The following is a 20,299-nucleotide window of genomic DNA, read 5'->3' as shown; positions in this document are numbered from 1 at the left end:
TGTTAGTGGGGCTCCCTGCAAGGAAACGGTGTCTGTTTTAGTCAGCCTTTTCATCAGTGTGACCAAAATACCTGAGAAGCACAACTTAGAGGGCTCACAGGTTTAGAAGTTCTAGAGGTTTCAGAGGTTCTCTCTGTAGTCAGCTGTCTCCAAGGCAGAAACTTTGGATTCAAGGCACGGCCAAGGGAGACTGGTCACAGCTCATGACAGAGAAAGCAAGTGAGACAGAGGAGAACCAGGAACAGATAAAGTTCCTATGCCACACCCCCAGGAATCCACCTCATTCAGCCTTATCCCTCTTCTCCAGCGGGTGGGTGATCTAGCAATGAACTTCTGAACCAGAGGTTTCAAGGGAAAATGTCACTGGGAGAGCTCTCAAGAGTCCCGCTTGGATGGATATGAGCAAGGCAGATTAGGGCAGAGACAAAGCACAGTAGAGCTGTCTCGGAGCCTCGGTACCTCCTTGGGATCCCCGGAGACACAATGGATCTCACTGTTACTCCAAATGCAACCCACATTCCCAGGTGCTACTCTCCCAACACCTGACGGTCACTGGTCTCTTGAGGCCACTGAGGTGGTCATGTCCTGGGGTGGGCAGTTTTCTATGCTGTGGACATTTCTTAGGAGGCTCATCACAGCTGTGAGTTGTCAGGAGTCAATATTCCCAGTGATTGGGGAGTAAATATGTTGGCTGAGAGTCTTTTAGTTGGCTTTGGTTATTGAAACCAGGGGCAGTCTATCTCTGAACGACACCTCCAGCAATATTTAATTTTTAATTTGGAAACAGGGTCTCATTAAGTTTCTAAGGGTTTTGCTATATTGCTGAGGTTGATACCAAACCTGTGATCCTCCTTCTTTAGTCTCCCAAGTATTGTGATTACTGGTGTGCACCACCACACCCAGTTCATTTATATGCTTAGCATTCACGGATCCTTCTCTTTCATCTTTCTCCTGATACAGTTGATTATTTCAAGTTTGGGGATTTACTACTACCTGATCACCTAAATCCTTGTGATTTATATGCACTCAATTTCCACATTGCCTGAAATCAAGTGTGATGGACTGGCACTAGGTGAGATCTACACACTCCTCTCCAGAATTCACAGCCTACTTACCTGAGGGGTTTTATAGAGCTCCAACAGTGTTCCAATCTCAGCCGAAAGTGCTGGTGAAGTCCCTGCGATGGCAGCAGCAGATCTGTGCCGGGTCTTGCACTCATAATTAGGGAGAACCTTATTGCCTCTGGACAGCCACATCAGAGTGGTCTCCAGGGTCCTGCGGTTGCTGGGAAAGGCATTGTAGAGCTGGTACCCCAAAGTCAGGTTGGGGAGCAGGTGAGGGTCTCTGTTGATCTTCTCAATGGCAAAGTAAAAGGCCAGCACATGTTGGTAGTTCTTCCAAAACCACCTGGAAAGAGGAACAGTATCGGGGAGAAAGGAAACATCAGGTGGCTCAGGGGCAAGTCCTGAGCCAGCGCCAGCACCAGCACAGGCAAGACTGGGGAGGCTCCTCAGAGGTGGCCCTGGTCTGCCTGCAGAGCCTGTGTGAGTAAGGTTCCCAGGGTTCTGGGAGACCTTGGAATGACTCTTGGGCTCCGGTGAAGCACACCGTGTCCAAAACATTGAGGCACTGTGAGTTGGGCAAGGTGGAGTTGAGTTGCATGATAGTTTTCCATTGAACCAAATTGCTTTTTCCTTTTTTTCTTTTCTGCGGTACTGGAAATGGGACCCAGAAGCATTCTACCTCTGAGCTACATCCCCAGCCCTATCTTTTATTCTTTATTTTGAAATAGCGTCTCACTGAGTTGCAAAGGGCCTCACTAAGTAGCTGAGGCTGTTCCTGAACTGAGATCCTCCGGTCTCAGCCTCCCAGATGCTGGGATGACCAGCGTGCGCCACCAGGCCCGGCTTTCTTAAATTGCTTCTTAAGTTCCTACAAATCCGAGGTGTGTTCATGGGTACATATGAAGGAACGTGTTCTCTAGGGACATGAGTAAAGGTGGCTCACACTCATTTTCATAAACCCTTTGGTTTGGTTTGGTTTGGTTTTATGACACTCAGGATTGAACCCAGTGGTGTTCTACCTCCGCATTCCACCTTTTTCTGGTGCATTATAGATACATCTCAATGGAATACAAGAAAGTAGAGGCACACACGCACACATCACTCACTTAGCCCTTCCCCAAGTCCCACCCCATTTCCTCCTCCTTCTCATGTTTGACTGTCATCCCCCTGTCTCAGCCTCCCAAGTACTAGAATGATGGGTGTGTGCCATCGGCTGCCTCATGGATGCCTCCTAGTTCTTTTTGTTATTGTTGTTATTGTCATCCTGATGTCTTTGATTCTTTTTAACTTAGTGCATACTGATTGCATATAATAATGTTTAGTTGTGGTATATTTGCGGAGGCATCTAACAGAATTTCGTCAGTTTCTTTCCATAGACCCAGCCCTTCCCCTCCACCTTTCCAGTTCCCATCCTTCTGTCTTACCAGTCTTGTATAGGAACACGGTTCTGCTTTTATGAAATCCTTTTTTTTTTTTTTTGGTGGTACTGGGGTTCCTGGAAGCCCTTCTACCTCCAGGCTCCACTCCCAGACCTATTTTATATTTTTATTTAGAAACAGGGTCTCTTAGGCCAGCACAGCTGGCTTCGAACCTGTGCGATCCTCCTGTCTCCGCCTCCCAAGCGCGGGGATTACAAGCGTGCGCCACCACGCCCGGCTTATGAAATCCTTTTACTCTTGTGTCCCTCTAGTTTTGATACATAAGAGAAAACCTTGCATACTTGTCTTTCTTACTTTGGCTTATTTTGCCCTCAATTTAAACATTACAAAATTCTCATTCATTAATGAACTAAGCCGGGGTCAATATTTATCCCATCAGCAGTTTAGCTAATTTCTGTTATTTCTTACGTATCCATAACATGGCTTTCTATATAATGTACTATTATTTTGTGTTAGTGTTCAACCTAAATATTTATGATATTGTTTAACGAGTTCCCAAATGGCAGATCTTTCCTTTCATTTAAATTATGTAGATATAATAACATTATTCAGCAACCAAAATATTAATATGTTTCTTCCATGATCTAAGGCTTGAGAAGCCTAATTACAGAGAGAAGCAGAGATCTGGAGATCAAGTGACGCTTGGCCTCTGTCTATGTCAGCGGCAGTGATGAGAAACTTCTGTGGCTGGGCCTCAGAAGGTAGAGTATGAAGTTGGGCCCCCAGCATTGTGACATGACACTGGCCCTGTGGACAAGGCAGGTTCCCACAGACAACCTGGGGCTTGAGGCACCTTCTCCCTCTAGGAATCCCTTCCTGCCCAACTCGGAGAGAATGGAGACAGCCCGTTGCAGCCACTTAACCAGAGAGCTCACAGGCATGAAGTATTGCATGGAATTTCCATTTTACATTGTGAATGATGATTGAGAAAAAGACAAAGAGGGAACAAAAGCCAGGCCTGGTAGTGCCCAAGTATAATCCAGGATTTGGGAGACTGAGACAGGAGGATCACAGTTTTAAGGTCAGCCTCAGCAACTTAGAAAGACCCTCAGAAGTGTAGCAAGCCTGTTTCGAACGAAGTAGGATACTCAAAATAGCTAGACAGCTTGGCTTTGGACAAGAGAGGTCCTCGTAGGAATGAGAGAAATTACAATTGAAAATTTACCCCAAAGGTTAACAGCACCGCTGTCACCTCCTTCCACTGTAGGCCACCTGCCAAAGTGACAAGTTATGTAATAATAAATGAATCTAGTAAAGTGACCCGTGACCACAGAAACGAGTTGCTTGTTGCCTGAATGTTACCCAAGGACCTGGTAGTGTGAATAGGTCCAGTATTCTAGAATTCTAAACATCACTACAGCAAATACAGTGTGCACAGAGCCTGGCTGTCTGATGGCAAATTCTTGCTACGCATCAATATGACTAAATACGGTGCCGCACACCTGTGATCACAGCGACTTGGGAGGCTGAGAAAGGAGGATTGCAAGTTTGAGGCTAGACTGGGTAACTTAGCAAAATCCTGTCTCAAAATAAATAACAAAAAGGGCTTGGGATGTAGCTTAATTGTAGAACATTTCTGGATTCAATCCCCAACACAGCAAGAGAAAAACCTCCACAAAACACACACACACACACACACACACACACACACACACACACACACACATTATGTATATAATGTGTGTGTATAATCATTAGAGACCCCTACCCCAAAGTGGCATAGAGCCCAGAATCAATGCACTTTCTGAGGAATGTGCAGGGTACTCTGACTTTCCATTAAGGCTGGACACAATTCAAACTGTAAGAACAGTGTGCCTGACCAGCTTGTCAGACCAGGGCAGTGGTAGAAGGAATATTCTTAAGGGCTTCATGGATCTGAAAACTATAAGCAGAATCTCAGTGTCTCAGACACCTGTGTGTCCCTCTAAAGAAGTCCCGCCACCAGGACAGGCTGGGTTCCCAACCAGTTCAAGCCACATTCATTCCCAAACCCACATTGCTGATGGAGTAGACTAATATATTGCTTGATATACGAGGATGGGAGAGACCCTTGCAATATTTTGCTCTGTATTTCTCTCATTTCTATGCACATTCAAAGAGGATTAAGCATTTGAGAGGCTGAGTCAGGAGGATCACAGATTCTAAGTAAGAGCCTACACAAAGGCTGGGGTGTGGCTCAGGGGTAAATTGCTCCTGCTTCCAATTTGCAGTACCAAAATGGAGGGGGATTAGCGCACACAGAGCTGTGAACACATTTGACACCAAGGTACAGCGTGGAACTTACCTCTGAGGTATTTCAGTTTGATATGGCTCCAGTAAAAAGGATAGTCGATCACAGACGCCTCCCGATTCACAGAGTAAAGGGGGAAAAAGCCACCCAGCGCCGGATCTCCTCCTCTCTGGACACTCAGCCTCAGGTGTTGGAAACAGCTCCTGAAATCATTGTTCCAGGAGGTTTGCAAAGGCTGAAGGAGCAGGAAGAAAAGAAACAGAGAGAAGGACATCTTAGACTCCACCCAACAGAGAGACACCCTGGTCCAGGCTGAGCTGCGGAGGTACGGAGCAGGATACCAGCATGATGTTTGTGTGGGCACAGTGGAGTCCCTCCGCCACAGGATGATGCCCTGTCTGTATGCAAAGTGTGAAGTGGGCTTTCAAGACAGGGGAACATAAAGAAAGAGATGTTCATAAGGGAGTCACTGTGCTGAGACCTGAGCTGTGGTGTCTGTGATCAGAGCATCTCCAGCACCTTGTCTTTTCATGGTCCTGCTTCAGTACTGTCCAGGAGCTCTGGGACCCAGTGCCCAGGGCTCTGCACCTGTCACCCTCCATCCTGCTGCTGAAAACACTTTAGAAAAACATGTTTGTTCTCTGTTTCTCCCTGGCCTCCATGATTTCGGCATGGTGTATCGAGGCTCTGGGGACCCCTGCATCCTGAGACACAGCCCTGAACTCCTGAGAACCCAGAAGTTTATGCCATTTCTCACTCTACCACATGAGGAAAGGGACAGGGTGAGAAAGAGGTGGTGTCAGAAAAGAACTGTAGTTAGAATACTACAATGATACATATATATTTTTATACCATCACGATGCAAACCAGCTGAATTATGGAACCAACCTAGGTGCCCATCTACAGATGAATGGATTAAAAAATGTGGCATATACATACGATGAAATTTTACTCAGCCATAAAATTGTGTTGTTTTCAGGGAAATGGACAAAATTTGAGAACCTTATGCTAGGTGAGATTAGCCAGCTTCAGAAAGAATAGGATCATATGTTTTCTCTTATATATGGAAGCTAGAGATAAAAGAGGAAAGAAAAAGAACTTAATATAAATGAGGACAGAGGCCAGTAGAGAAGTGGAAGGGGGTTGGGGACAAGGTGGGAAGGGAAAGAGAAGAACTGAAGAAAAAAAGATCAAATAATGCTCCATCCATATAAGAAAGTATCACCACCAATCTCTCTAACATTTATGGGTGGGAGGGAGGGAGGAGCATGGGAATACACCTGGTGATGTGTGCATGTATATTGGTATCACCTTGAATTTCACTGTGATTTATCATTATAGCGCACCAATAAAAATACACAAAAATGCAAAACAAAAAAGAAAGAGGTGGTGTAGGAATCCACAAGATTCCCTGTAGCAAAATTCCATCAAGTAGATGCCTTAGCAAGAAAGCGAGGTGTGTGAGGTCATCCGCAGATGTCCCATGTGCCTCTCACCAAAGGCTTTGATCCTGCGCTCAGCGTCGCTCCCAGGTCTGCAGCATCCTCCTGGAAGGAATGGGTTTCAAGGTTTGCAGAGAAGTAGGCTGTGTTCCAGAGAAGATTTGTCAGTCACCCTACTCCAACCCCTTCGCAGAGTTAAACCTCTTTCCTCCACCTAATGCTGACTATGCCCACTGGAAAAATGGGTACCAAGATCTCACAGTTGTGTGGAATAACCAGCCGCAACTAAGAAAACTCGGTGTTTTACCTGGCATTTATCTAGCACTGGTGTCTCTTTTCTCTTCCCACCACTCTTCATGGAAAACCTCTACAGAGTTTTCTTATTTTAAAATTGTTTAAAAAACTGGATGACACTCAATATCTATTGCTGTGAAAACAGTATCTTGACCAAAGAAAGAAACCAGCATAAATTTGAACAGAGCGCCGAGAATTGAAAGGCTGTGGAAACAAAGCTAGGAGACAGATTAGAGAGCAGAAAAGTATTCCACCCACATCCAATGGCCGCGGCCGTGGGGGACACAGCAGTGCCATTTTGCCTTGCTGTGCCACAACTGCAAAATCCAGTGATGTGAAACAAAGTAAAAAGTTGCAGCTCATCGGAATTTTAGTCAGTTCCTCCTGTGTGGACCCTGGCTGTGACTTGCAGCACTGGTGGCCAAGCTCAGTGCATCCTCTAGAGATCCAGAGAGGCCCTCAACGACACCACGAGTGAACCAGCAATCCCTGCAAGAGACCACCCAGTACAGCCACAGAGACACACGCATAGAGATAGACTTGCAGGGTCTGAGACTTTGAGGTGTGAGACCATTGTGAAGGTGGAGGTGGAGCGAGTGTTGAATAAATCTCATGCTATTGTGAATGAACACAAATTATGTGTAATGTGACTTATTGGTCTTAAGAGCTTGTAACTCCATTACTCATAATATAAGGAAAGGAAAGACCAGTGGAGGAGACTCATATTTCTGACATACTCATGTAACCCAAATTAGTGAAATCAGTACAAATACGACTCACATGACTATAAGGAGTGAGATATATTTAACATCATGTATTTACTCAGAATTCAATATTTTTACCTGCCCTGATACACTCAGTCTGAGAGCTAAATCAGTCTGATGTCCACCATGTGTGTGTCTATCTCTCAAGACCTACAGCCCCATCATTGGTTCCTCCAGGAACGTTCAAAGAACAGCATCTTGTCAGGCTCCGGGACTGAGCTCATATGCAGGACCACGGAACGGAATATAACAACTCCTCCAAGCCACCAACACTACCTGTGTACAAACTCCAATAAGTCCTCGCGACCCCATGACAATGGAAATTACCAGGACAGAGGAGAGGAAGATACTAGATGAAGAATCCAGAACTTTGATATTCAATATGTTGAAGGAATCAAATAGTGAGATTAGAGAAAATATTCAGGATGTGAAGCCCTGTGCTCCTCACACCAGGACACTTAGTCTCCAAGGAGAGCTCTGTTAATCCCTCCCAGAGCACACTGAATGGGCGACTTTCTTGGTGGGCAAGGTCATGGGCCCTGCAGTCACCTCTGTCTCCTGGCCCTCTCTGCTCTTGCTGTTGAGCAGAAGCACCCCACTGCTGAGTGGGAGCACCTTGCTGACTGACCCCATTCTGGTTCTGGCCATCTACCCTGCCAGCAGGCTCCCCTGACTTGCAGGAACATGAACTGACCTCTGCAGAGACACTCTCTTGTCAGCTACACAGCCTTCTCTGGGGATATTTACCATAGATACATGTTTGGAAACCCCACAGAAACAGCCTAAGGTGTCCAGTAGCAATCCCTGCCCTTTGGGACACTCTGAACTGCTCAGGATGCCTCTCCAGCCTAGATTCACTCCTTCACCACCCCAGCAGGTAGAGCAGGCTGTGGGACCCTCGCCAACCAGTCACCTGCCTCTTCCTTGCTCAGAAATAAAGCAAGGGAAGAGCCTCAGGGAGGGATGGAGGAGGACCACCACCTTCCCAGCTCTCCTTTCTCCCGAGGGGTGGGGAAGGAGGTACAAGACGAACAGCCTACGAGGCCAGCAGCAAGCTCTTCTCCACCAACCACTGACAGACACAGGACCTGAAACTGGATACTCCACCTGCCTGCCTCTCTTTGCTTATGTCATCAACAAATACTCCAGAGTTGATTCTCCTGTTCCTAACTAACCTGGCTTAAAAGCCCACCCCAGAATAGGTCTGTGTCTCCAGGATGATGGAATGTGAGCTTTTGCTGCCTGTGTTCCTGTTCCTAGTTTGGGGAGATAGGGATGGGTCATGTCCCTCCACTCCAATGATATTGCCTCTGTGTGGAAAGGAGGATGCAACCACTTTGTAAACAGTATGGAGGAACTTCTGAAGAATGGGAATGAACCTACCATTTGATACTACTTTTGTACCTACCCCAAAGAATGGATGAATACATCCACCTAGGTGGAAGAAGGGGAACGCGTCTATTCAGTGGTGCACCCAGTTTTCTACTAACTTTACTAAGATTTTATCTATTCATAAAACATAGATCAGATTTCCTTCCCCATAGAATTGTAATGATGGATAAACAGGGAAATTAATGTACAAAGGTCCAGTGAGCTTTCAATAAATGCCAGTGAAATCCCAAACATTTTTAAGAAGCCCTCTTTGGAGAAGTCAGAACCTATGCAGTGGTAATGATGGATATGACGAACAGCTTCTAGCAGCCTCTCAGCCTTTCAGAAACCGCCTTCAACTTGCTGGCCTTGGGTAGATCAAGGAAATGAGAGAGAAAGAAGCTGCTCTTAGGTCCAAATTCATACAAGTTTTAGAGAAGCAATGGGCGACAGGTGAGTCTTCAGGGAAGAGGAAGGAAAAACAAAAAGAGTGAGGTGGGATCTTGAATTCCACTTGCCCAGAACAAAAGGCCCCTTATCTTCTGCTCTAAGCTAATGATGCTCCCATCCAAGGCAACAGCAGGGCATCAACCCTGGACTCTGATTTTCCTCTTCTTCCCATCAAATAAAATACCAGGGCAAAATGATGAGTGTTTGTGTGAAGTTTAAAAGAATACTTTACCTGTACTTTTGTGTTGATCTATATGAATCTATTCAGCGTCAGAAAAAAAATGCTTCCCTTTTTTAAGAAAATCAAATTGTGTTACTGTTCTGTTTATCCAAAAATAAATGACTGAAACAAATTGGGCATGGAATAAGTAGGCACTGTATGGCAGACACAACCTTAAGTGCTTTATATGGGTGTCACCTACTCTTACGATTATTTAAGACAGATTGCCTCAATCCCCAACTTATAGATGGGTAAATGTGAATAGTTAGGGAATTATTCCAAAATTATCTAGCTAATAAGCAAGTGGTAGCTGGGACTTTAACCCACTGGATCTATTTTATTTATCTATTTATTTTTGGTGGTGCTGGGCATGGAACCCAGGGGCTACCTCCGGGCTACACTCCCAGACCTATTTTATATTTTTTATTTGGAAACAGGGTCTCTTAAGCCAGCTGAGGGTGGCTCCGAACCTGCGCGATCCTCCTGTCTCAGCCTCCCAGGCGCGGGGATTACAAGCGTGCGCCACCACGCCCGGCAACCCACTGGATTTAAACTGTGACAATGGGGTCTCTGGGTGACATGCCGCCCTGCTGTGCCCCAGGAGGCTGACTCCTGTGGACTACAGTAAAGGCTCCGTGGCCTCTAGGCTTCTGGCTGAGGTGGCCAGTCAGACTCAGCAGAGGAAGGGAAGAAGGGAAAAGACAGGTCAGATATTTATAATTCTGGTTCCTCTCTGGGAGACCCTTACAGTAACATTTTTAACAGAAAGCCCCTCATACCTCTCCACTGGGGGTTCCATTCCTGTCCCCTCTCCTTGTCTGTCTAGGCCCTTGATTCATAGTGGCAATGTTATTACTGTTCCCAGTGTAAATAATATTTCTGTGGTTTCTCCATACTAAGCCCACAACTCTGTAAAATGCCTTACTTATAAAACATCTCTCCAATGTATCCTGATTTGAAAGTACCTTCTGCTTCCTTTCAGGTCCTTGACTGATACATCCTGTCAAATAAGGCTTTACTCTAAAAAATATCCCTGGTAGGCCAGGTGTGGTGGCGCACGCTTGTAATCCCCGCACTTGGGAGGCTGAGACAGGAGGATCGCGCAGGTTCAAAGCCAGCCTCAGCTACTGAGTGAGGCTCTCAGCAACTTAGTGAGACCCTGTTTCCAAATAAAGTATAAAAAAATAGGTCTGGGAGTATAGCCCGGAGGTAGAAAGCCTCTGGGTTCCACCCCAGTACCACCAAAAAATAAAAAATAAAAACAAACAAACAAATAAATAAATAAATAAATAAATAAATAAATAAATAAAATATCCCTGGTCTCCACAATCCTATGCTCCAGGCCACTCCTAAAGGAAAGGTTTTCCCAACTCCTGCATGTGAATTTCTGCTCCACCTGTATGACTTCGTAAAGCCCCTCTCTTACTCAACCCTCCTCAAAGCTTTGAAACCTTCCTCCCCACTTATGAGAAAAACAAAGAACTTCTTCTGTTACTTTTTAAATACTCAAAACTTTGGCAAAACATTATATTATATACATGTGTTCCTGAGCGTGTACTGCAATATCTGGTACCTAGTAGACAGGAATAAATGATAGCGCCTTTTTTTTTTAAAGTTTATTGGTGCATTTTAACCCTCCATCATTATTAGGTACAAGATGGCAGAGGCATACATGCACACATCACTCATTTAGCCCTTCCCCAATTCCTACCCCATTCCCTCCCCCTCCCTCCTTCTCATTCTCGTGTGCGGCTTAGTGACTACCTTTGATATGATTGTGAATATACATTCTGTGCATCAGCTTTTTCTCCTCTTCCCCCTTCCCGTTCCCCTCAGGTCACCACCTTTACTCACCCATGGTTTTTACTTCTTTGTTTGGAGTCCCTTCTATGTCCTACTCTCTCCCTAGCTTCCACACATTAGGGATAAAGTCCAACTTTTCACTTTCTATGACTTACTAATCTCACTTAGCATAATTTTCTCAGTTCAGTCTATTTCTTTACAAATGACACAATTTTCTTTCTTATGACTGAGTAATATTCCATTGTGTATATATCCCATAGTTTTGTAATCCATTCATCTGTTAGTGGACATCTTGGCTGGTTCCAGAGTTTGGCAATTGTGCAGCTATAAACATAGATAAACATGCATTACTCTGATAGTTTGGTTTCCATTCTTTGCAGTAGATACCCAGAAGTGGTATTGCTGGATCATATGTTAAGTTTGTTCCCATTCTTCTGAGGATCCTTCATACAGTTTTCCAAAGTGATTGCACTAATTTTCAGTCCCACCAACAATGTATTAGAGTTCCTACTTCTCCACATCCTCACCAGCATCTGTTGTTGTTTGTGTTTTGAATGATTGCCATTCTAGTTAGAGTTAGGTGAAATCTCAGTGTAGTTTTGATTTGCATCTCTCTGATTGCTAGTGATGTTGAACGTCTTTCATACATTTATTGGCCACTTGAACTTTTTCTTTTGTGAAGTGTCTTTTTAGTTCACTGTCCATTGTCTGATTGGGTTGTTTTTTTAGCAGTGAGTTTCTTGAGTTCTCTATCAGAGGAGTAGATGGCAAAAATCTTCTCTCATTCTGTCAGCTCTCTTTTGAGGTTCTTGATAGTTTCCTTTGCTGCAAAGAAGCTCTTCAGTTTAATTCAATCCCACATATTTATCCTCTTTTTAATTTCTTGTGCCTTTGCAGTCTTGTTGAGAAAGATTTTATCTATGCCTATGTGTTGAAGTGTTGGACCTATGCCCTCTTCAAGGAGCTGCAAGGTCCCTAGTCTAATTTCCAGGTCTTTGATACATCTTAAGTTGACTCTTGTGCAGAGTGATAAAGTAGGATATTTCCATTTTTCTGCATATGGTTAACCAGCTTTGTCAACACCATTTGATGAAGAGACTATCTTTTTTCTAATATGAGTTTTTGGCCCCTTAGTCAAAAATTGAATTGCTATAAGTGTGTGAATTTGTTTCTGAGTCTTCTCTGCTCCACTGGTCTATGTGTCTGTTTTTGTGCTGATTCCTTGCTGTTTTTTTTTTTTTTTTTTTTTTTTTTTTTTACTGTGGCTTCTTGGTATAGTTTTAAGTCAGGTACTGTGATGCATTTTGCATGATTTTTATTTCTGAGAACTACTTTGGCTGTTCTGTTTTGTTGTTGTTGTTTCATTTATTTATTTTTTTGTGTACTGGGGTTCCTGGAAGCCCTTCTACCTCCGGGCTACATTCCCAGGCCTATTTTTACATTTTTATTTGGAAACAGGGTCTCCTAAGCCAGCGCGCGCAGCTGGCTTCGAACCTGCGCGATCCTCCTGTCTCCTCCTCCCAAGCGCAGGGATTACAAGCGTGCGCCACCACGCCCGGCTTGTTGTTGTTGTTTTAAATGAATTTATGAACTGATTTTTCTGTCGGTGAAGAATAACCTTGGTAATTTAATGGGTATTGCATTGATTGTGTAGCTCATTTTTGGAAGAATGGCTATTTTGATGATATTTATTCTGCCTATTCAGGAGCATAAAGGTCTTCCCATCCTCTAAGATCTTCAATTTCTTTCTTTTTTCAAAGTTTTATAATTTTCCTCGTAGAGGTCTTTTACTTCCTTGGTTAAATTTATTCCTAAGGTTTCTTTGTTTTGTTTTGTTTTGGTTTTTTTCTCAGGATGTGGTTCATTTTGGAGAAGGTTCTGTGAGCAGCTGAAAAAAAAGTGAATTTAGTTGTAGATGGCTGGAATATTCGGTATGTGTCTAATAGGTCCATTGGGTTTATGGTATTCTTTCGGACCAAGGCATCTTTACTCACCTTTGTCTCGAAGATCAATCTAGTTGTGTGAGAGGAGTGTTGAAGTCTCCCAGTATTATTGTATTGGGATCTATGTGTTGTTTAATGTCACAAAAGGTTTGTTTTTCTTTTAAATTTTTTATTAGTACATTATATTCAAACATCATATTGGGGTAAAAAAACTTGTACAAAAGGTTTGTTTTATGAAAGTGTTTGTGCTTATATTTGGGGCATAAATGTTGACTATCATTTTATCCTCTTGCTGCATTATTCCTTTTACCATTAAAAAATTGACCACTATCTCATATGTTTTATATTTTATTTGGAAACAGGGTTTCACTAAGTTGCTTAGAGCCTCACTAAGTAGCTGAGGCTGGCTTTGAACCTGCACGATCCTCCTATCTCAGCCTCCCAAGCATGGGGATTACAAGCGTGCGCCACCACACCCGGCCCACTATCTCATATGATAAGTCTAGGCTTGAAGTCTAATTTGTCTAATATCATAGTTGCTAATCCTGCTTGTCTTCAAGTTCCATTAGCATGGATTACTTTGCTCCAGCCCTTCACCTTTAGTTTGTATCTTTTCTTATAAGGTGTGTTTCTTGCATTCAACATATAGATGGATTCTGGGTTTTACTCTATTTTTCCATCATATGTCTTTTTATTGGGGAATTAAGGCCATTTATATTCAGCATGATTATTGAGAGATGATTTTTAATTCCTAACATTTGAATTTTCAACTTCTACTTGAGGTAGTGTTCTTCTTTGCTTAGTTTGTTTAATGGAAATTATTGTTTATCTGGTTCAGGCATTTATTATTCTTTGTAATTAATCTCTTTGAGTATTTTCTTTAGTGCTGGTTTGGAAGGCATAAATTATTTCAGCTTCTGTTGGTCATGAAAGGATTTTATTTCCTCTATCGAATTTGAGAGTTATTTTTGCTGGGTAGAATAGTCATGGCTCAAAGTTGTTTTTTTCCAGACTTTGGAATATGCCACCACAGGCCTTCCTGGTTTTCATGACTTTTTTTTTTTAAGTCTGAAGTGATTCTTACTGGTTTGCCTTTGTATGTCACTTGGTCTTTTACTTTTGTTGTCTTTAAGATTCTCTCCTTGGCCTTTGCATTAATTTGATTATTATATGGCATGGTAAACCCTTTCTTTATCTTGTCTAGTGAGGGTTGTATATGTTTCTGGTACCTGTGTGTCAATTTCTTTTTCTATATTTGGAAATTTTTCTGATATTACTTCTCTGAAAAGATTATTAATTCCTTTGGTTTCATCTTCTATTCTCTCTTCTATTCCTATAATTCTTAAGTTAGCTCTTAAAATTGGCCCAGATCTCTTTGATGTTCAATTCATCTGTTGAATTGCTTTTTTAAAAAAATTATATACTATGTGATTTTGGAGTGGTCATCTTCTAAGAATGAGATTCTATTTTCCATGTGGTCTAGTCTACTGTTTATATTTTGTATTGATGCCTTTGCTTCAATTATTGCATCCTTCACTTCCTTCAGAGCTTCTATCTGATTCCTGTTCAGGGTGTCAGATTCTTTATTTGTTACTTCATTTCTTCCAGGGTCTTTCTAAATTCTTTTTGAAATTTCTCCTGTCCTTTTTAAGGGTCTCTGTTTTGTGGCTGTTGGTGGATAACAGCTTGCTACTGTAGTGGAAGGCTCCTCAGCTTGTACCTCTTCCAACTCCTGTGAGAAGGGAGATGTGGGCTATTGGTGGGCAGTTCTTCCTCTATCCCTCCCTGAGGCTCTTCCTTGGCCCTCCCTCTATTATCTCTGGGCCAGAAAGAGGGAGGTGACTGGCTGGCACAGGGGCCACAGCCTGATCTACCTGATGGGCAGTGAAAGCAAGAGAGCACATCTGGGCTGGAGAAGCATCTTGAGTGGTTCGGAGGGCCCCAACAGACAGCTGAGGCTGTCCACAAACCATGATCCTCTGGTTTCAGCCTCCCAAATGCTGGGATGTAAGTGTGCGCCACCATGCCTGGCTAATTTTCCACTTCTTTGTGTTGTTGTTGTTTTTTAGTGTTTTCTTGAGTGCCAGCTTGGTTCTCATAAATTATTTTAGCTTCTGTTTATCTTGTTTTATTTTATTTTTTCCTTTGGTGGTACTGGGGTTCCTGGAAACCCTTCTACCTCCGGGCTACACTCCCAGACCTATTTTTATAGTTTTTATTTGGAAACAGGGTCTCTTAAGCCAGCACGGCTGGCTTCAAACCTGCACAATCCTCCTGTCTCCACCTCCCAAGCGTGGGGATTACAAGCATGGCCACCACGCCGGGCTTCTGTTTATCTTGGAAAATTTTGTTTGTCTGTCAATTTTGAAGGATAGTTTTGCTGGATATAGAAATTGTGGTTGGAATATGGTTTCTTGAAGGGCTTGGAAAGTAGCACTTCATGCACACTTGGATTTCAGTATTGGGGTTGAGAAATTGGAGTTACTGTTTTACTGCTGAATGTCGTCTAGAGTTTTGCTCTCAATGATTTTAGGGTTCTCTCCCTAGCCTCTATGTTACACATTTTGGTTTTAATATGGTGGCAAGACAATCTTCTTTGATCTTATCTGAGTGGGATTCTGAATGTTTCCTGTACACGGACATCTATATCATTATCCACACTTGGAAATTTTCTGACGCTGTTTCTCTCACACTCTCTCTATGCTTGTATACTGTCTTCAATGCTAATTACTCTTTTAAATTTGGATATTTTATATTATCCCATACTTCTTAAATGTTCTGGGCCTGCTGTAGTATCATTTTCTGTATTTGTGACTGATTGGTCAGTTTTGATGTGCTATATTCGAAGGTTAATACTCTGTTGTTTATGTGGTCTAGTCTGTTCATGCCGGCTTGAATTGTACATTGATTCTCTCAGCTCACTTGAGATTTCAGTTATTTCTTTTTCATTTTTTATGAGTTTGAAATTTTTTTATTTTTATTGGCGCATTGTAGTCATACACCTTAATGTAGTACAAGATGGTAGAGGCATAGATGCACACATCACTCACTTATCCCTTCCCCAATTCCCACCCCGTTTTCTCCCACCTCCCTCCTTCTCATGTTTGGCTTAGTGATTGACTTTGATATGTTTGTGAATGTACATCATGTACATTAGGGAATCTCCCTCTTCCCTCTCCCATCACCTCAGTTAGTTTGCCTTATTTGCCCCGTTATTTTTTCATTGATATAATCCTTCATATTTTGGATATTCTCTCATTTCCTTCTTAATTTCTTTGATCATATTTAAAATCCAAATTATGAATTCTCCACCTGGCATCTTCTGCACCTCTGTATTTTTGACTTCTATTTTTATTGTTGTGGGAACTTATTGGAGTCTTGATAGACATTTTTTCTGTATTTTCAGGATTCTTAGTTTGCAGTTGTGCTTTTGTATTTCCTGATTTCTTTTTTTTCTTTTTTGAGGATATTCTAATCAATAGCTATCTTTTTATAGTAAGGACAGAGGTGGGTATGTTAGTTTCAGAGCAACTACTTCTTTTAATCAGGCATTTAAACTCCTAGCACGTAAGATGGTAGGAGGGGTTGACCTTCATGAAAGGAGACACTGCCACACCTTGCTGGGGGAGGTACCTTACAGGGACGTTCACCATGTCAAAATACGTAAACAAGATGGAGGTCATGGGTATAAAAAGTCCGGTCCACGTGCTGTATCTGGGGAGTAGTGAGTTGGCCCGGGCCACCCTCCCCCCTCATGCCATTTTGGCATGGGGCTGTAACTATTTTCTGTATTTCTATTTTCTGTACTTCTATCTTTTTAATAAACTTCTTTAAATCTTCAAAAACAAAAAATAAACTCCTAGCACATCTGAGATATTTCAGTGTCCTCTTAATCTGGTTACGTTTTCAAGGCTGCCATGTGGTCTGGGCCTGAATTGTGTATTCAGGAAGATGCCCCATCCTCAGCTTGACTGTCTTGATACTGTGTGTACTATCAGTCTTTGAGTGCACACTGTCAGTACCTGTCCCTTATTCAGACTTCCTTTCACTTTGTTGGGAGTCAACTCTTGTCCTACTGCTCCCTGTCACTATACTGGTGGTGCATGAGTAGGATTTTGTGGATTATCTTCCAGCTTATTTGCATTTGAAGTAATTGTCAGTGGGGTATATATTTCTCAGAGTCCTTCCCTTGGACTACAGAGCTTTCACTTCAGGTTTGGACATTTATGTTCAGGGCACTTTAATAGTTTGTAAAATGAGGGTAAGAAAGAAGGTGAGGGAACAGCAACAGACCAAAGCAGAGAAAAATCAGATGGGGTTAGAAAAAGTGACGATCGTAACATCAACAGTGAAGCAAACCCTTGAGAAGAGATGCAGAGGAGAAAAAAATTTAAAAGAAAAGAGAAAGGGTAAACCCAGATGAAAAAAAAAAAAGACCGCAGACTAACCCATACACAAACACATGCATAGGAAGGAAAAGCCAAATTAAAAAGAGATGCAACTCCAAACAAAACAAAAAAGAAAAACAAAAAGAAAACAGACAAAACAAATTTAAAATGAATAAAAATGTGAACTAAAATAAAAGAAAGGAAAAGACAAAAATAGAATTTAAACAAACACAAAACAAACTCCCAAAATGCCACCACCAACAGGGTTTTTTTCTATTTACAATGTAGACTTGGTCTTGTTAGTGATGAAATTTCAAGGAAGAATGGTCTTCTGCTCTAAACAATTGTGGGCTCCTGTTGCCTCGATGTAATATAGCCCGTGTTTTCTGTATCCTTTAGTAAATTTGATCCCAAAAGGTTAATTTGAGATCATTTGACTCTTTTCTCAACTCTGTTCTGGTTTAGTTTAAGATTTGTGGAGTCTACCATTTGCTAGTAATCTTTGTTGATGGCTTAATGGGTGGGGAGGGGAAAAAAATGTCCCTGTCAGCAGACAGAGTGATCCTGGTAGTGTGACCTGAGTGCACTTTAAGGCCTATGTGCAGGATCATTTTGGAATTTCTATACAAATTTTGCACTTTTTCTATTCCATTGATGTCTATAGTTCTCTTTGGGGAAAAGATTCATTTTAACAATATTAATTCTTCTAATCCATGACTATGGAGTCTCTTTTCATTGTTCTGTGCCCTTTATAAAATTTGCATCATTTTCACGGAATATACACCGGTGGCTCTTAGTTTCTGGGGCCTTCACCATCCTCTTGATCAGGAGGTCAAGTGACTTACCAGAGTTTCAGGGGCCTTCGGAGTCCCATCATTCGTTCCCTTGGTTCATTTGACCTTAAAGGACAAGGGCTAAAATACTGGCTGTTTGCTTCATAGCATTTTTATTTCCTGGTTATTCTATATCTTGGTTGTTGAATACCCAGAAGGTCAATTTTGCCAGTTTTTTGTTTGTTTGTCTGTTTTTTACACTGTCTTGCAGGTGATTGCTATCATCTTAAAACAGTGTTTGGACATTATATTTCTGTTAAATGTTAATAGATAACTGTTACACAGTTTGTGTGTGTGTGTGTGTGTGTGTGTGTGTGTGTGTGTGTGTGTGTGTGTTGGTCTGGGGGTGGAACCCAGGGGCATTTGACCTCTGAGCTACACCTCCTGCCCTATTTTTATTCTTTTTTTTTTCTTTTGGTGGTACTGGAGTTCCTGGAAGCCCTTCTACCTCCGGGCTACACTCCCAGACCTATTTTTATATTTTATTTAGAAACAGGGCCTCTTAAGCCAGCGAGGTTGGCTTCGAACCAGCGCGATGCTCCTGTCTTCGCCTCCCAAGCGTGGGGATTACAAGCATGCGCCACCACGCCCAGCTTAGTCTTTATTTTAAAACAGGGTCTCACTAAGTTGCAGAGGGCCTCACTAAGTAGCTGAGGCTGTTCATGAACCGCGATCCTCCGGTCTCAGCCTCCCGAATGCTGGGATTACAAGCGTGCGCCACCACGCCCAGCTCTGTTACAGTTTTATATGAAAAACACAAAACATAATTATCAGGAACAAAACACAGCCGGGCATGGTGGCACATGCTTGTAATCCCAGCATTTGGGAGGCCGAGACTGGAGGATCGCAGTTCATGGACAACCTCAGCTACCTAGTGAGGCCTTCTGCAACTCAGTGAGACCCAGTTTCAAAATAAAGAATAAAAAATAGGGCAGGGGGTGTAGCTCGGAGGTCAAATGCCCCTGGGTTCCACCCCCAGACCCACAAAAAAAAATCACATTTGTGTTTTTGCATAAAGATGGCCATAATACAATTTAGGAATACACACATTTATTTAACTTACAAAGAAGCCAGTAATAATTAACATTATTATGTATATTTATATGTGAACATATATATTTTATTATTAGAATAAAATTTAGAATTCATAGTTCAGTAAGATAACTATAATTAGAAGACTTCTTTCTATAAGTTAGCAACATTGACTAAAGCCAAAGAATAGCTTTAGATCTTTAATAAGATTAGTGAATAGTATTAATAATCAGAAATAGGTTTATTATATGACAGACAATTGTATCTCTTTTATACACTCATAAAACATTTATTCAGTCAAATCAAACAAATATAAACTAGATCTTAAATGAACTTTGTAAAATGGCACTAAACATATAGCAGAAACTTTAAAAGCTTCATAACCATTTTAAATGTTTAAGGTTTAGACACAATGAATATTTTATAAAAGAGAACCCTTATTGGTTTTCTTGCATATACTACTTATATGTATTTTACTTTACACACTTTTATATAACATTTAAACAAAACTCAGATTCACAGTATATGCAGCCCTCAGATAAATACACTGATATATAAGATGTCACATATATCGTAACCCAAAGTCATAGTTGTTCCTTTAGCCTGAGTTATAAAGTGGCCATTTAACGGGAGTGCTGGGCTTAGCAAACGCGCTCTTGTGGCCATCCACGCATATGCAAGTTAGAGAGCTAAGTTAGATGTGGTTTCTGGAAGCAGCCCCTGGGAGCTGCTCAGCCCAAGGTTCCCAACCTGCCCAGTGTAGTGTCTCCCTCTCGCATGTTCCTGACGGCTGCACCTTTACAGCAGGCAGCCACAGAGAAAACACCTGCTGTTTTCTCTGGTTTTCTCTCCATGCGACTGTGGCCCACCCAGATGCATTGTGTGCGCAGGTGCACACCTCAGCTCCCAGCGGCAGGCACAGGGACCTGTTTGTTTGTCTGTTTTGTTTTTAACCTGTCTTGCAGGTGATTGCTATCATCTTGTATGTCATCAGCTCCCCTCCCTGTGACAGCAATGCGTCCGCTG

General features: G+C 42.3%; 1 protein-coding gene across 1 annotated transcript in view; it reads right to left on the bottom strand.

Annotated features, from left to right (window-relative positions):
• The window catches only part of LOC308276590 (vomeronasal type-2 receptor 116-like), a gene marked incomplete at both ends in the record, with an annotated part of 31,903 nt that extends 11,776 nt beyond the window's left edge, over positions 1–20,127 (bottom strand). Inside the window, 3 exons of the mRNA XM_080715414.1 lie at positions 1,116–1,407; positions 18,254–18,307; positions 20,024–20,127. Of these exons, the coding sequence (XP_080571540.1) occupies positions 1,116–1,407; positions 18,254–18,307; positions 20,024–20,127 (450 nt within the window). The remainder of the gene's footprint in view (positions 1–1,115; positions 1,408–18,253; positions 18,308–20,023) is intronic.
• Positions 20,128–20,299: the final 172 nt, after the last annotated feature.

Source organism: Muscardinus avellanarius (genome assembly GCF_963383645.1).
Source record: "Muscardinus avellanarius genome assembly, chromosome: 18".
NCBI classification, from domain to species: Eukaryota; Metazoa; Chordata; class Mammalia; order Rodentia; family Gliridae; genus Muscardinus; species Muscardinus avellanarius.
This window is presented reverse-complemented; position numbering and strand designations above follow the sequence as displayed.